Source organism: Rhopalosiphum maidis, chromosome 2 (genome assembly GCF_003676215.2).
Source record: "Rhopalosiphum maidis isolate BTI-1 chromosome 2, ASM367621v3, whole genome shotgun sequence".
Classification (NCBI taxonomy): Eukaryota; Metazoa; Arthropoda; class Insecta; order Hemiptera; family Aphididae; genus Rhopalosiphum; species Rhopalosiphum maidis.
The window spans coordinates 29,246,126-29,264,586 of record NC_040878.1 but is presented as its reverse complement, the minus strand read 5'-3'; the positions used below and the strand labels follow the sequence as shown (position 1 = coordinate 29,264,586).

The following is an 18,461-nucleotide window of genomic DNA, read 5'->3' as shown; positions in this document are numbered from 1 at the left end:
CATACAAAATAATAAAGAAAATAGTCTCCACTCATAAAAGTGCAGGTGCACCACAGAAATACTGTGTGTTATAAATTATAACACCCATAGAAACATGCCAATTCAATTCAAAAAATAACTATGACTTGTGTTCCTAAAAATATTTACTTTTATTAGTTCATTTACCTTTTACTAGTCTATGTATACTCATATATTCTATTATTTATATATTAAATTAAATAATGGCGTTCACTTAGGTATTCTAATTTACTCAAATCAAATTCTAAATTATTACTATGCTATTTATTAAAATGAACGTTATACAATTTCTGAATATTTGTTTTTACCTTTATAAAACTGTATTGGTAATGTTTTATTATGTAATACCTATATTTAAACTCGAGCAGTTTTATTATTATATTATTTTAATTAATTAATGATTTTGTTATGTTTAAGTTCTGTAATTGTTCTCAAATCACTCTAGTATCACATATCTATTCTGCACTAATTGTATCAACTACAGTTTATATTAGGCTAATTGGTAATTGTGTATACTAACAAAAGTGCCTTACACTTGTGCCTTACATCAGTGTTTCTCAACCGGTGTGTAGTTGGGTAAGTCCAAACATGTCGCGGGAAGTACTAATATTAAATGTACAAACCTTGTTGACACTATACTTACAAAAATTATTATTCTTATTTTTTTTTATTGTGTGTCACAAAGTATGAAAAATGTTAATAGTATGTCGCCATAATATAAAGGTTGAGAAATACTGCCTTACATTACTAAATAATTGTACATTTTTTTTTTTAAATTATACATCGTATTTTCTATGTAAATGTTAATTTGTAAAATAAATAAAAAGTATTTAAAAAAAACTAATCTTATTGATTTATTATTTTTTATTTAGTACATATTCAATGTTGGTGATTGTCCACGAAGTATGTTATCAATCTGAAATTAAAAATATATATAAATTATATCTTTAAAAATAATTTTAATTGAGACACTTAATTTAATAAAATAGATAAATACTATACAAGGAAAGATAGTCCTTAAATGCTATAAGAAATCAACAGCTAAGTGCTTAAAAATGTGATCTTTAAATGAACTTGAAAACGAAACATATTATAATTTCAATACATTCATAATTTAAGCAAAAAAAGGCAGAAGTAAAGAACTTTTCTGCTGTACAGTACATGTCAAGTATACCTGGTGATTGGGTTAGTCACTGTAATTATATTTTAAATTTGATTTCTATGATAAATCACTAAATGTGAAGAATGATTATAAATATAAATGGTCTGTCAGCATATTTTTTATTATAATACATTTTACTATATAAGTATAATTTTATAATATTCTATTTGATATTGATATTAAAATAATTTATATTACATTATTACAATTGGTTGATTTAACTATTGCTAAAAATCATGAAGACTAGAATAAGGAGACCAAATTCATATGACCACGATTAAACGGCCACAGGTAGTGCTACGTATGCTAAGGTTGCAACTTTAACCCGCGTAGTATAGAGATTATTCATGTTTTTTGCGTTTTTTGTAAAATATATGCATCACTATCAATATTTTTCACTAACAGATTAACATCTTGTACGCTGTGTCTCTGTGCATTGCGGTTCATTAATCATTACTCAAATACTTAATACTTTCTAAAAGTCTATACTCTATATAGTCCCTTACGGATGTCGGAAACTGAATAATAGATCTGATACTAACTTCGACTATCTTGTTGTATGCGCTCTACCGGGGACATTACGACTGCAGTATGCGCTCTACCGTTAGATTGTACTCTACCGTTTTTACCACTCTAATTGTAAGTAATATAAGTAATTATAATTTTTATTACACCATACAAAGGTACAAGCATTAATGTTATATACAGATAAATCTAAGTATGGGAATATTTGGAAACCGTATTTTTAGATTCCTAACCGGCACGGATTACGATTACCTTTTATAAATTGAAAAATAAAATTGATATATAAATTAAATCATAAAGTAAAAAATAATAATAACACACGTAAAATTCAATAAATAAAAATAATTTACCAATGAGTCAAGTGTTATACCATATCAAATGTTACAAACAATTATAAATTGTAATGTATTGTATAAAATGCTATAAAATATTTATATAAGACCGTTCGTCATCGTCTCGTCTTTTTTAAAAAATAATCAGAAAAAATAAAATAAAATAAATGTAATAATATAGGTAATTAAAAAATTTGTGCCATGTCTCTCAGAAACTCATCAAATGTGTCAATCTTGTTCAAACTTCTCCACCGCGTTTCAATGAGATACCTGTAATAGTTATTACTTATTATATTTATTAAGATAAATTGGATAGTAGAGCGCATACGACAAGCGTGCCGTAATTGCAGGTAGATCGCGATCTACGGTAGAGCGTATACGACAAGATAGCCCTAACTTCTATTTAGAGTTGAGAGTACACATGAAATATACACATATGTATGAGTGCGTAATTTTACGAGCTATAAAATTCATGATGGGCCATGGTTCGAAATAATGCATATATATTATAAAAAACGACAAAAGTATGAATAATCTTTATAATACGCGGGCTAAAGTAGCAACCTTACCATACGCAGCGCCACCTGTGGCCGTTTAATTGTGCGACCAAGGGCTAAGATATTTAGTCCGTGCGTGCGACTCATTTTGGGACGTTATCAGAAGCGGAATTTGGTTTCTTTATTCTAGTTTTCATGCTAAAAACATTGCATTCCTTTTTTTACATTAATATTTAATTATAATAGTACATATATTATTTATATATATATATATATATATATATTTACTATGTATTATATACTAAGTTATTTTTCCTGGTACTTAAATAATTGAAAGAAATAAACATAATAAAAATTAGAATTTTTAAGCAAAACCAATTTTTGACAAATTTGATTTTCATACTAATATATCTCATAAGGAATCCTGTAAAAACATTTTTAAGCTTATCTATAGATCACGCAAAAATATTTTTATAGACGCTTATGGGAAAAAAATCGAAAACTGTCTAACCTTTTGGTAGCCAAACTTACCAAAGTATTACCATATTAATGATATTGAACTTTGTATTTTTTCCTAATAAAAAAAAATCAATTTTTATCTACTAGAAGGTTCAATTTGATATCAGAAACTTGTATCGATGATTAGAGCATTTTTTCTATTAGAAACAGTATTTTCGGAATATAGGCACAATAAAAATGTTTATAAAAACACGTCATCAGAGACGTACGCAGAAAAAAGTTTTGGGGGGTGTTTTTGAAAATCAGACAAATAAATTATAAAAAAGTAGAACTTTTTTTTAATAAACATACACAATTTTTTTATGAAAACTAGCTATACTACTCAGGTACAATACCTACTTTTTTTAAGTATGAACATTGATATAAAGAAAAAATTATAATACTAAATCTAAGTTTTAGCCATTATATTAAGAATATTTTCACAGTTAACACCTATGTGGCTATGTCTCTATGTACATTTAACAATATTATTAATTCATCTAATCTTTTGTCGCCAGTTTTGTTACGTAAATACGTACCCGCGTCAATACACAAAAGGTATAATTTTATTTTATTTATAAATCCTGTTTAAGTATTTTTATTTTTATTCAAATTATATTAGTTATTTTAATTTGTAAATATTAAATTTTTATTTTGCTTTAACCGGGTTTTCATAAACACAATGTGTTAACACTTTAACGTGCTAGGTAAACTGAGTCCCAAGTAATAACATTTTTCGAAAGAATAATTTATAAATAACGACGATGTAGCTACTTAAAAATAAAAAGTCGATACATTCAATGAGTACTGTATAGTGACTAGTCACCAATTAATGATTATCGATTATCGATTTGCTTATTTAATTACATTCAAATAGATACATATATAAAAATACGTAACAAAGAAGTAATTAAAATGAAAAAATAACAATAGAAAATTTTTTTTTAAACAAGAAATGTTGAAATATGAAAATAAAAATATTTCAAGATTTGAATTTGTTAAGAACATATCAAATAAATTTTTACCATATACATAATAACAATAAATAGTAATAAATAAAAAAAAAATTGACTTGAATTTGTATATTTTATATTTAATTAATTGTGAATTGTATGTACAACGTAGTGAATAATATTAGAAATTAAAAACAAAAAAAGCACATTTTTAACTACGCTAGTTATATATATAATTAATTGTGATTTTTATGTACAACGATGTGAATAATATTGGATACTAAAAGCAAAAAAAAGCACATTTTTAACATAACTGATAGTACTAAGCCTTTAAAAGTGAGAAAGAAAATGTGCCTTTTTGGAAATTAAACATATTATTACCAGGGACTCAGTTTACCACAAAAACGATATTTCGGACTCAATTTATCTAGCCCCTGTAATATCATACCTGTCTATCTAAGTATAATAATAATTATGACAATTAACATTGAAATAGAATAAGTAAATAACCATACAAAAACCAAATATTTGGGGGGGTGTTTGAACACCTCCCTGTGTACGTCACTGCACGTCATCATTACATTCAATACAGGGAATCAGAATCTAAAATGCTACGAAATTTACTAGATATCTAAGCAGCAAGTACCTATAAGCAAGGCTGGGCAAGTTAACGATTTTTTTAAACTCGTTAAGTTAAGTTAATTTAAAAAGAATCAAGTTAAATTAAGTTAAAAGTTACTCATATTTTTTTCGTTAACTCGTTAAGTTAAAAGTTAACTTTTTTAAAAAAAAGTAACTTAACTTAGTTTAAAGTTAAAATTTTCTAATTTGCAAAAATAATAAATTCCCGACACATAATCTTATTAATTAGATAGTTTTTCTTTACGCTTGAGAAAATTACCAGGAAAATTTAAAATTATACATCTTAGTACCAATTAGCTATTAAAAACTGTGTTTTTCTAAAATAGACCCTAAAATTTTGAATTATTCTTGCATTATTCTACAGACAAAAATTAACTTAATTTAGATTTTTTTGAATAAAATTAATTTGAAGTTAACACGTTCATCTAAAAAAAAGTAACTTATTAAGTTAAAAGTTAATTTGAAAAAAATGTGACGAGTTAATTAACTTAATTAAAATTAACTTAACGTCTTAACTTTTAACTCGTTAATGCCCAGCCTTGCCTATAAGTAGTGTCATGTACCTATAGGTACTCATGTGTCATATACCTACTTCTGTTTCAAACAGTAAATTTAATAGTTTCTATTACGATGTATATGAAGATATCTTCTTTGCATCGTGGTTGCTATAAATAAAAATTATGTTTGAAAAAATTTGCCTATTCAAATTGATGAACTTTGATAACATAATATAAAGCATGTTGAAAATAAATTGTTGTTGACTAATTATTCACCTGTTCGAATTGCTCGTGTCAACCATGTCGAGTGTATTTACGTTGGTGTAGGGCAATTTGAGCTGACAGCTGTCAAGCGGTATTACGTCAAAAATACTGTCATCAACGCGAAACGAAAAATAAGTTAAGCCTACTTATATCGTTCGACCTACTTATTAAGTACCTATCAAATCATTGCGGGACAATATTAAAATATTTAAAACGTATCTATGGCCTACGTCACTTACGTGTAATGTGTATACTGCTGAACATATAGATTATTTATTATTTACTATTTCACTATATTGATTTAATTTTTATTAAAAAATAAAACAAACGTCATATTATTTTAATATCTGTTTAAAACATAGGTAGCTCTTTCAAACAATTGCCAAATCAATTTTTATATGCATACATGCATAGTATTTTTTATTTTAAAATTATTTCTAAACAGGTTAATTTTTGGTCTACATTTGGAGTCAATAAAATTTAACCCGATCCGTCTCATCCCGGGAATAAAAAAATATTTTATTAAAGAATATTCAAAAACAATTAAACAGTTCAATACGTTTTTAAATTATTTCTGTTTTCTTTTATACTAACTGCGATTCAGTAGTTTCTAATATGGATAATGTACTTACTACCTACACACTTAAGTTTCACGGCATGATTGTTGAGGGTACAATATATACCTATATGTCTATATATAATTAATAAAAAATTTCAATAATTAGGTAACACTGGAGCAATTTTTGTCTCTTACCTGATTTTTGAACACTATTTCAATAGTTACGATCACTTGTTGTGTGTATTCTTTTACTTCTGGGGAGTCGATTGAATAAGGAACAGGTACATTTGAACGTACTGCAGAGGTTATCGCATCGGCCAAAGAATTTAAAACATAATTTTGAGTGTTCACCGATTGTGGTACGATTCCAATGTTATCATTTTGTGATCCGTAATAATTTCTATCGGTTCTGCTATCGTAGTACATCTGTTGTTGCCTTAACATATTTTCAGTTGCAGGTTGACTTACAGAATAATCTACTGCCGGTTGTTGACCTGTGAATAAAGCTGCTGTATTGTGTTTTTTGCAGAAAACACGTTTGTAGATAGAGATAATACGAATTGTGGTTAATGAAAATACCTGTTGTAGTCGGTTGATTATAGTATGGCAAATTTGTATTTTTTGTCTTCTGCAGAGCAGTAGATTGGTCAGAGTATTTGTTAATCAGGACATCCGGTAAATTATATAACACATCGAAAGAATTTAAATCTCGTTTAGCTCGACGGCCCTAAACATTTTTGAAACATAAAAAATTAAAAATAGAACAATAATTAAATTCACAAATTCAGTGAGAAACTTACATATAAAGTGTTCATGACTGTATTTAAAGTCTGCCGAAGATTTAGCATTACAGATCGTACGATAGCATGAGTTAAACGAATTACATGACTCACTGGAGAACGTGGGAAATTTGCACGTGTTATGTCAAATATTGTTTTGGTCCCATCAAATGGTGCTTGAACTGAATTTGAAATTACGGATATCATATTTTGTACAAACATATCGCTTGAAGGTGATTTTAAAATTCCTTGAATACTATTCTGGTAAGACGATAGTGGTGATCCAAAAATGCTTGTACGTGTATTACCATCATAATTTGTATTCCCATCATTTTGGTTTGGACGTAGATTTTTTGTATAATCTTTTTTTGGTAAAAACCATGAATTATAAGTATTTGGAGGAGGGTTCCTTAAGTCTGCTTTCTTGTAAATAGATCCACTGTTGTCAACAGAACTTGGTTGATTAGTATCTAGTAACATATTGGGTGATTGTGTTTTAGATGTCATCTGATTTTGATCAATATATGTAGAATCAACTTGTTGATTATAATAATTACTATTTGCCAGATTCATTGGAATTTTATTATAAACTACATGATTTTGATTAACGCTTAATAATGAACTAGGTGATTTTTTATAAGCATTCGAATTAAAAGGTTGAACATAATCAACGCTATTTGAAAATGAGGGTATATACCATAATGGCATATCTGTTGATGGAGTATTTAATAAATTATTTTTATTTGGATAACTATTAACATTAGTTGACGACTGCTTGGGAGATTGTTGAAGTATATGAATATCATTAGGATTAGCGAAGATAGTTAATTTAGCGTTATTATTTTTCGAATATTTGGAATTTTCTGTGTCAACAATAAATGATGTATCATACGTGGATAGACTTTCCAATTCTGCAGGTGGTTCGTCAAATGTTAAATTTTCTAATGAATATAATTTATTGTTTTCTTTATTAGCATTCTCTGACAGAGGTGATGACCCAAAAATTGCTTTTTCCAGTTTTGATTCTTCATTGAATTCTGTATCTTCAAAATATGAAGGTACTGAACTATCGTTCAATCCACTTTGTAAATTTTCAGTATCATTATTGAAACTCGAACCATTTATTATGTCATCTGGTTGTGGATAAATTATCACGTTTTCTACTTGCACATTCATAGGTAATTGTGACGGTGCATCATTCGATACAAATTGAAAATCATCTTGATTTTTAAACACATTATTAAATGGATTTAATTTATCATTATTTTCAGAATTTAAAAATGTTTGTATGTCTGATTGAGAATTGTCTATCAAAATATTTTCATTTCCTGGGTTATTAGGGCTATTCATAGCTTGGACAATATCTGGTAATTCTTCTTCTTCTTTAATCCTTATATTATTTCCATTAGGTGTTGAAGTGTCTTCGACTAATGGATTTGTGAACAATTGCATTGGAGTTTGAGGCAATTGAGATGGATTTGGAACAGGAGGAATTGGAGGAGGAGATAGTTGTAAAGTTTCTGGGTAATTAAGGTTATCCATAGCTTGGACAGAATCTTGTAATATTGGTTCTTCTTTAACCCTTATATTATTATCATTAGGTGTTGAAGTGTCTTCGACTAATGGATTTGTAGACAATTGCATTGGAGTTTGAGGCAATTGGGATGGATATGGAACAGGAGGAATTGGAGGAGGAGATAGTTGTAAAGTTTCTGGGTAATTAGGGTTATCCATAGCTTGGACAGAATCTTGTAATATTGGTTCTTCTTTAACCCTTATATTATTATCATTAGGTGTTGAAGTGTCTTCGACTAATGGATTTGTAGACAATTGCATTGGAGTTTGAGGCAATTGGGATGGATTTGGAACAGGAGGAATTGGAGGAGGAGATAGTTGTAAAGTTTCTGGGTAATTAGGGTTATCCATAGCTTGGACAGAATCTTGTAATATTGGTTCTTCTTTAACCCTTATATTATTATCATTAGGTGTTGAAGTGTCTTCGACTAATGGATTTGTAGACAATTGCATTGGAGTTTGAGGCAATTGGGATGGATATGGAACAGGAGGAATTGGAGGAGGAGATAGTTGTAAAGTTTCTGGGTAATTAGGGTTATCCATAGCTTGGACAGAATCTTGTAATATTGGTTCTTCTTTAACCCTTATATTATTATCATTAGGTGTTGAAGTGTCTTCGACTAATGGATTTGTAGACAATTGCATTGGAGTTTGAGGCAATTGGGATGGATTTGGAACAGGAGGAATTGGAGGAGGAGATAGTTGTAAAGTTTCTGGGTAATTAGGGTTATCCATAGCTTGGACAGAATCTTGTAATATTGGTTCTTCTTTAACCCTTATATTATTATCATTAGGTGTTGAAGTGTCTTCGACTAATGGATTTGTAGACAATTGCATTGGAGTTTGAGGCAATTGAGATGGATTTGGAACAGGAGGAATTGGAGGAGGAGATAGTTGTAAAGTTTCTGGGTAATTAGGGTTATCCATAGCTTGGACAGAATCTTGTAATTTTGCTTCTTCTTTAACCCAGATATTATTTTCATTAGGTGTTGAAGTGTCTTCGACTAATGGATTTGTAGACAATTGCATTGGAGTTTGAGGCAATTGGGATGGATTTGGAACAGGAGGAATTGGAGGAGGAGATAGTTGTAAAGTTTCTGAGTAATTAGGGTTATCCATAGCTTGGACAAAATCTTGTAATTTTACTTCTTCTTTAACCCTTATATTATTTCCATTAGGTGTTGAAGTGTCTTCGGCTAATGGATTTGTAGACAATTGCATTGGAGTTTGAGGCAATTGGGATGGATATGGAACAGGAGGAATTGGAGGAGGAGATAGTTGTAAAGTTTCTGAGTAATTAGGGTTATCCATAGCTTGGACAGAATCTGGTAATTTTGCTTCTTCTTTAATATTTATATTATATCCATTAGGTGTTGAAGTGTCTTTGAATAATGGATTTGTAGACCATTGCATTGGAGTTTGAGGCAATTGGGATGGATTTGGAACAGGAGGAATTGGAGGAGGAGATAGTTGTAAAGTTTCTAGGTAATTAGGGTTATCCATAGCTTGGACAGAATCTTGTAATTTTGGTTCTTCTTTAACCCTTATATTATTTCCATTAGGTGTTGAAGTGTCTTCGACTAATGGATTTGTAGACAATTGCATTGGAGTTTGAGGCAATTGGGATGGATTTGGAACAGGAGGAATTGGAGGAGGAGATAGTTGTAAAGTTTCTGGGTAATTACGGTTATCCATAGCTTGGACAAAATCTGGTAATTCTTCTTCTTCTTTAATCCTTATATTATTCCCATAAGTTGTTGAAATGTCTTCGACTAATGGATTTGTAGACAATTGCATTGGAGTTTGAGGCAATTGGGATGGATTTGGAACAGGAGGAATTGGAGGAGGAGATAGTTGTAAAGTTTCTGGGTAATTAGGGTTATCCATAGCTTGGACAAAATCTGGTAATTCTTCTTCTTCTTTAATCCTTATATTATTCCCATAAGTTGTTGAAATGTCTTTGACTAATGGATTTGTAGACAATTGTGGTGGAATCCGAGGCAATTGTGATAGATTTGGAATAGAAGGAATTGGTGGAGAAGATGACGGTATGTTTCCTTGATTTATAGCGTTATTTATAACTTGGCCAAAATTTGGTAAACCTTGTGTTATTGTTTGATCCAAGCTCGTTGGTAATTGTTTCTGAGGTTCTTTTGGCCAAGGTCCAATTGTCCCGTGAGTATGAGAAACCCCTTGTCCACTACTCTGTGGTGGTGATTGAAAAGTGTATGACAATGGTATTTGAGACTGTTGATTTTGATTTTTCTGATTTATAGTCAAGGGTGGCTTAAATGTATTTACGTGTTTTTTATGATGGTGTACTGATTGAGGCATTGGTGGCAATTGGTTTTGTCCAAATTGTTGTGGCGGATTATATTGTTGTGGCGGATTATATTGTTGTGGCGGATTATATTGTTGTGGCGGATTATATTGTTGTAGCGGATTAAATTGTTGTGGCGAAATGAAATGTTGTGGTACAGAAGATTGTTGATAATAGTTATTGTATTGTTGATTATTATTATTTTTCAAATAAGCATTGTGAGGAAGGTTAGGATTTATTGTATTGAAATAATTTGGCATTCCTTGAGGTATTGATTGGTCTGGTTGAACAGTCCAAGAGTTAGGTGCTCCTACATTTTGTCCATATGGTATTGATTCTGTAGGATTGTTTTCTAAACACTTAACAGATAGAATCTGTAAACAATTTTCAAAATTATATTATAATATTAAATAGTAAAGGAACCTGAATAGTTTCTTTTGTTAAGTTTGAAATATAGAATGGTTTCTTTAATCTTAAAACCTAATAAGGTTTTGGTAGCTCCCAGTTGTACGGTTTTCTATTTTGATAACAATAATGTTAACATAACATAACATTTCTAATTATTTTACATTTATCATTAGATATCTACTGAATAAAAGATCATCCTAACCAATTAGAAAGAGATAAATCAAATGTCTTAAGAGGTAGTTTTTACATTATGTATCGAACTATAATCTAGTACTTATTAAGGAATTTTCTAGGCTCTAGGGAACAGGGACTGACGGAAAATAGCGTCTTTTGTGGGCAGTGACGCAACTTGATAATAAGGGGCCCATGTGAAAATTTCCAGACCAGGACCCTTAACTACTAATAAAAATTAAAAACAGTTATACCTTATTATAACTTTAAAAAATATTGTTTCTTCACATGTAATAGTTAATATAATTATTAGTTAAATATATTTTTTTTATAACATTTAACATAAAAATTAACTTTTCTTGTTTTTTAGTCATTAATTATTTTTTTTATATCCAGTTCATTATTATCAGATAGTAACACAACAATTATTAAATTATATTGATAGATAGTTTTTTATGTCATGACTTACACACTACAGAGTACACACACCAACATAATTATTATTTATAATAATAAAAGAAGTTTCAAATTTTCAATTATTTTCTATACGCTATACTCGCATTCTGGTACCTATATTGCTGTATTAGTGAATTGGATGTGTTACGATACACTTAAGAGGATGTCACACACTTTGTTTTCTATCTCTAGCCCACGCACAACATAGAAAAAACGTATTTACGCAGTCTGAGTAGAACTCGCTCAATTTTGGTTTTAGAATAAATATACCTATTATAAAATTAAGTTTTGATAATATTTACTGAGTACAAGACGATGAGTTTTTTCCATTATTCTCAATACAACGTTAATTATATCGTTAAAAAATAGCTATACATTACATGTATTTAAATTTTCAACATTTTAATTTTTTTTTTTTAAACTCATCGTCTTGTACTCAGAAATAGAGAGAGAAAACAAACAGTGCGCTGACATCCTCTTAACTAGTTTCCCACACAGGTAATCGGTAATCACAATTTGAAATATTCTCTAAATTCAAAAGAGTAAAGACATAATTATTTATTATATTAAAATAAATAATATAATATGTGTATATTACAGATTATAGTAGGAATATCGTACATGAAATTTTTAATCTAGGGGCCTCTCAAAACCTGGGACCCTTGTGAATCGCACTCCCAACACTCCCCATAATTGCGCCACTGTTTGTGGGAAAGCGTCTTAAATCGAGTTTTACTGTATTAATTCGCTTAACTACAAAACTCCCCTAATGATTCATCCATTTTCAGGTGAAAAAAAGTTAAGATCAGCGCCCAGTTGTAGAATGATCACACATTCACACCTTACCATACCCATAGTGATGGATAAGTAGTATCTAGTAAATACTTAGATACCTAACCACTACTTTCTATAACAAGGTCACATAATTTACCGGAGGACAAAGTGGCCGAGCGTTCTAAGGCGTCGGGTTGCGATGCGCAACGTCGGCCAGTTCGAACCTCGGTCACAGGCGGCACCTCTCTTTGGCAAGTCACCGTGTCTGGTGAGAGAGACCGTCATCCCCCACCCCAGGCATGGCAGAAACTGACGGTTGCCAAAATCGAAATTCTGCCAACAGGCGTCCGAACTAGGCCTTCGGGCGGTCCTACTCCCGGACTACACACCGCCATACGAAAAAAGGAAAAAATAATTTACCAACGAAAAAAACATGTGTTAATTGGTTAGAACGCCAATTTAACATAAATATGTCTAGTTTATATAAGCAATAGGTAGAAATATAATAATTAAGTTTTCTTTACAAGTAAATCTTTCTGACAATTTTTTGCTACACAATATTTCAATATATGAACCTTTCAAAACAAAAATATTTGATTGAGAAAAAGATAAGCTAATAATAATACTAAATAATACTCGCAGAATCTAGACAACTAGATAATTGGGTATAATTACATTTTTATTCATATAATATTCTATAATAATTATAATGAAGATTTAAAAAAAAATTATGTGACTATTTGAAATATTTTTTTGTGGTCAGTATTTACAAAGAACTTCAGCATATTTAGCATATGTAGGTCTTGTGTAACATATAATGTTAATGTATAAATGGTTTATTATTTTAAAATAATATAATACATTACCTTTGATAGTAAAAAAAAAAAGAATCCATAGTTTTCTACTCCCATAACTCTTTATGTTAACTAAAATCCTTGATTTTTATGGGTTGTATACAATTTTTAACAATAAAATACATATGTTCAAACTACGTATGAATAAATTACAATATCAATGAGTGAAATCAAGTAAATATTTACCAAAACTAACAAATAAAAGTATAATCAATATTAAAACAATTAAATCACATATTGGCATCACATTTGATGACTTGACAATTGATTTGATATTATTGTATGGGCATGTAACAAAAATATAGCTTTTATTAAAAAAATAACTATTAACAAATTTTAACATATTAAACCAATAATTTAAAATAATATATAACATTTTACTAAATAAAAATAATCACATTGTTTTTTTAAACTTAAGGTATCCTCTATGTTAGAATATTATTATTAACATTTTATTATAATTATGATTTATAAACCACATTATTAAATTTAAAAATAATGTGTACATAAACATATTAGTTTCAACATTTGATAATTTCATTAACATGGGATACTTACTCATACAAAATATAATAATTATTTTTAAGTAATATAAAATAAACATTTTTCTTACTTTTATACCCTAACTCTAGTCTCTAACATATTTAATATTTTCTCTGGCACACAATACATTGAATATTATCAGTTTGATGACGAATGCATACAGTATGAAAAGAATGTCCACATCTAAATGATATGAGTCCATTGTTCTTACCTCTAATTAAAGGATCAGAATTCAATGGTAACGAACACCAAATACAATAACTATTCTGAATATCAATTTGTGTACCCCAATGTGATTTTTTTGATAGCTGATTTTTAAACCGAATAGGATCTCCTATTTCTTCTTCCAACGTTGTTAACATATTTTTAAAATTCTGTCAAGAAACAAACTAGGTATAAAATAAAATAACATTGTATAGAATATTTTGGAAAATGTTGACTCTTACCTCTGTGCTTATCATTGATATATTATTATGATATTTTAGTGTATTGATCAAAGCCTTCTTTGAGCTTGAACCAACCAACTGAGTCAAAATAAAACTTTGATAAAACCTAAATATAATAAAACAATTAAATCTGATTTTTGTCTATTTTAATATAGTATAATATATATTATTTATAACTACCAATTATCAATATCTCCACATGGTATATTATTTCTATGTTTGAAGAGTAATTTTTTAGTTTCTTCTTGACTTAAATATTGAAATGCCAAAGATGTTAAATCAGTCCATGTAATTCCTTGATTTTTTTCTCCGATATTGCCACAGTTCAAACAAAGGCCATTTTTAAAGTAATGATTTAATGTGAAAAGTTTGTCAAATAACAATTCACTTTTGTTAATCAAATGTACATCTAACTGATCCACCAAACCCAAATGGATAGCAAGAATAATTTTTGTATGCTTTAAATCATTTAGATTTAAGACAGATTTTAAAACAACAGGCCAAAAATGAGGCACTTGTTTACAAAAACATTTTATTACATCTTCCAAAGAGTTTGTGGTAACATCACATTTTGTAAATGTATGTAAAATTATATGCAATTGTTCCAAATTTACAACAGCACTAGATAAATAATCAATAAGTATTTGTCCAAGCTTTTTGAATTTACCATCAATATTATCCAATGGGAATCCACATTTACATAATTGGTTTTTATTTTGATTTAATATTAAAAAACTATAAACAGCATAATAAAGAATATTACAATCAGTAAAAATACTTTTATCAAAGTGTGATAAATAAGATAAAAATATTGTATTGCATTTTTTGCGACGACTCGGCTCTAAATGAACCGAAAACTTCATTAACAAATAAAATACAAATATTGGTTTGATGTTTCTTTTGTATCCAAGTATACGAAATGATTCAATTTGGTCTAATTTCAAAAACACATACATTGAATTTAAGTACATTAATAATGGTTCTTCAGTCTTTCCATGATTGTTGGAATTCATTTTCAAAATCTTACAAAATATAGCATAAGAACATTTCAAATTACTATTGAGCAAAAATTCAAAAATACTTCCTACTTCCATAACTTGACCAAATAATGTAATTAGTTCACTGACTTTTATATCTTTTTTAAAATCATTTTCATCTAAATAGCAAGTCAAAAATTCTGGGTAATCAAATTTATTGACAATTGAGATATCTTTTGCATGTATATCAGCCCATTTTGCTACTACATTGCTAATGAAACTATTATTTATTGTTTTCTTAATAGTGTTTAAATGTTTTTCTTTCAAATACTGTTGAAATGGAAACATTGGCTGTTTTGTATGTATAACATTTTCCAAATTAGATTTTACTTCACATACACCATTAAATAAATGTTGTAAACAGTCTACATCTAATTTATATTCATTCTGAAGTTGTTTACATATTTTTAAAATAGGAAGTAAATTAAGTTTCTCACGATCTTCAAGGTCCAATTTATAATTGGAAACATCTACTTCGCTCTCATCAACAGGTGGTGGTTCGTGTCGATTAATATTTGTTACTTCATATGGCACCAAATCATTTTTACCTGTACTAGCAGTTAGATTATTTAATGTATCTTTAAGAGTTTTACTACTTTTTGCAATTTTATTGGTAACGTTTGACCCTATTTCCATTAAAGTATCGTGAAATACTTCAGAAGTAGTCAAAGAAACAAATGGAATTGAAGGAATATTTAACTCCATATAAATCTGATCAAAAACTTGTTTATTGTTTAACTTGGAATAATCATAAGATGGATACTGTTCAGACTTTCTAACTTTTTCTAGATTTATATGTATATTTGGCATAGATTTGAAACGTAATACAGGTTTATCGGACTTTATAGAAATTAAACTATAACTTTTTTGTAATCTATAATTTTTTTTAACATATACATAATTTTTCAAAGAGTAAATTCCGGATGGTAACTTAAAAAATTGCTGTTTTAAATAATAGGTTTTTTTAATTTTTGAGATCAAACTGTTTGTATTAACTGGCAAGTCTATTTTTTGATCTATATTGACAAGCGGATATAACTCGTCAATAATGCATTTTGTATTTATTATTCTATCATAATAATGTTCTATTAATGAAATGCAGGTATTGTAGTCTTTAGATTCATAGCAATTAACCAAATAATTTTGAAGGGAAGTGATCTTTTCGGCAACAAGTTCACCATTTGAACACCATATATATACAGTATCTTCAATGTACTTGACATTTTGTATATTATTATATCCGTCACACCACAATAAAACATTAACTTTTAACATATCCAGTATAAATATACTATTTGATGTGTATGTAAGTAAGCAATTATCCCAAATTGTATACAGTTTTTTAAAATTCAAAGATTGCGGTGGCCAATTTTTACCAGAAATTCTTGATAAATCCAATGGTTTTTGTGCACATACATTAAGTGTTGGCGGAATAGCTAAACAATATTTCAGTTGATGTGTACTTTTTACAATACCATTTAACTCTACTTCCCAAATCCTTGAACCTGGTCGTGCTGAAAAGATTTTCTTCTCATTCCATGTAACAATACAACAACCATAATCACCATCCCTAGTTTTTTGTCCAATTTGTTTAAATTGTTCTTTAGACATATCACAAACATAACATCTTGTCAATGTTGAGATCACTAAAATATCATCAGAGCTATCTATTTGAATTACTTTTGAATCCAGTTCAATCATAGTATATGGTGGGGTTTGAAAAATGGCCTTTCTCTGAAAAGTAGAAAATGTATTATACTATATTTTGAACTATAAGGTTACATTGCTTATGTCTTAAGTCACATGCATAATATATTAATACATGAGTTTATATGACTACTTACAACAAATAATGATACATAAATTGAAGTGACTTTTCCATTACAATCACCAAAATAAACTTGATTTTTTGAAGTCCATTCCATAGTAGTGATTTCATGTCCTAAGTGTTCAGTAGATTTATTTATCAACTTTGCACCAATTCCATTTTCATTTCTTTGCAAAATACATACAACACCTTTTTGAGTACCAAATGCAATGAGATCTTCATCTTTAGATATAGCAATTTGAGTCACAGATCCTTCCTTTATATTAATTTATAAGTTTACATTAAAAATTAACTGAAGTTCTATCATCAAAAGATTATTGACAATTTATCATAAAAATTAAAGTAAATAATATTTAATAAGATGTTCATACCCATATTGATAAATAACTACTACTTAAGATTTTATTTTGACACTATAAATTAACATAGGCATTTACCTAAATTTATAAATATATCTATTACTATATGTAGGTATTAGGTAGATAATAAGATGAAAATAAATTAACTTTTAGTACCTAATTAATAATTAATATAGACTATACTTATAAGTAGTTAATCAATAAAATTTATTTTTATGTATAAACGAGGAAGAATTTTAAAATGTATTACCTTTTATTAACTATAAACTATTTATTAAAATTCAAAAATCAGTTTAAAAATATCAGCTTCCTTAAAAGTGTGTACTTTTTATAATTAAAAATAAAATATAATATTTTGTTATAGGTTTTTCATATTATTGATAATATATGCACTCACTTTATTTGGAAGCAGTTGTATAAACTCACAAGGTTCTCTGCGAAATACATATAATCCACCACTGGAAGCCCCAAAAATGATAAAGTTTTGAGATACTTCAAAACAAGTGTACTAAAGCAAAAAAGACATTTTTTTATACATTTATCACATAATAATTAAAAATTACTTTTACTAACTTTTATCCTTTGAGTGGTTTTCAGAGGTAAATTAAGTATATTTTTAATGTCAATTCTACTTAACACTAAAATATGATCCGGCATATTTTTGTCACTGGTGTTGTCTCGCAACACAGCCATTTTTAAATTATTGTATATCGATACTTATGCGTCCAAAGTAGAGAAGGAAACAATTGTTAATTATGTTCGATTTAGCATAATACAGAATACATTTTTTTTTTAAATCAAACGAGTTTGAAGTCCGAAGACGTGAATACCTTATATTTTTAATTTTACATGATTCTAGAGACTAACCCTAACTGGCGATAACAACTATCAGAATCTATTACACCGATAAGACGCTTGTTTTGGTTTTTTCTTAGATAATAATATTTATAGCACGGACTGTCTT

General features: G+C 28.6%; 2 protein-coding genes across 2 annotated transcripts; both read right to left on the bottom strand.

The window, feature by feature from the left end:
- Window positions 1-847: 847 nt before the first annotated feature.
- LOC113551066 lies at window positions 848-13,491 on the bottom strand. Its single transcript, XM_026953095.1, has 5 exons — window positions 13,297-13,491; window positions 6,748-10,995; window positions 6,527-6,674; window positions 6,143-6,441; window positions 848-934 (listed from the first exon to the last, which is right to left on the bottom strand). Exons 1-5 carry the CDS (start codon window positions 13,339-13,341, stop codon window positions 887-889), a joined length of 4,788 nt encoding a protein of 1,595 aa, XP_026808896.1. The 5' UTR covers window positions 13,342-13,491; the 3' UTR covers window positions 848-886.
- A 310-nt stretch (window positions 13,492-13,801) lies between these two features.
- Window positions 13,802-18,391, bottom strand: LOC113551296. Its single transcript, XM_026953460.1, has 6 exons — window positions 18,071-18,391; window positions 17,895-18,005; window positions 17,155-17,394; window positions 14,454-17,044; window positions 14,274-14,379; window positions 13,802-14,201 (listed from the first exon to the last, which is right to left on the bottom strand). Exons 1-6 carry the CDS (start codon window positions 18,188-18,190, stop codon window positions 13,929-13,931), a joined length of 3,441 nt encoding a protein of 1,146 aa, XP_026809261.1. The 5' UTR covers window positions 18,191-18,391; the 3' UTR covers window positions 13,802-13,928.
- Between the last annotated feature and the right edge of the window lie 70 nt (window positions 18,392-18,461).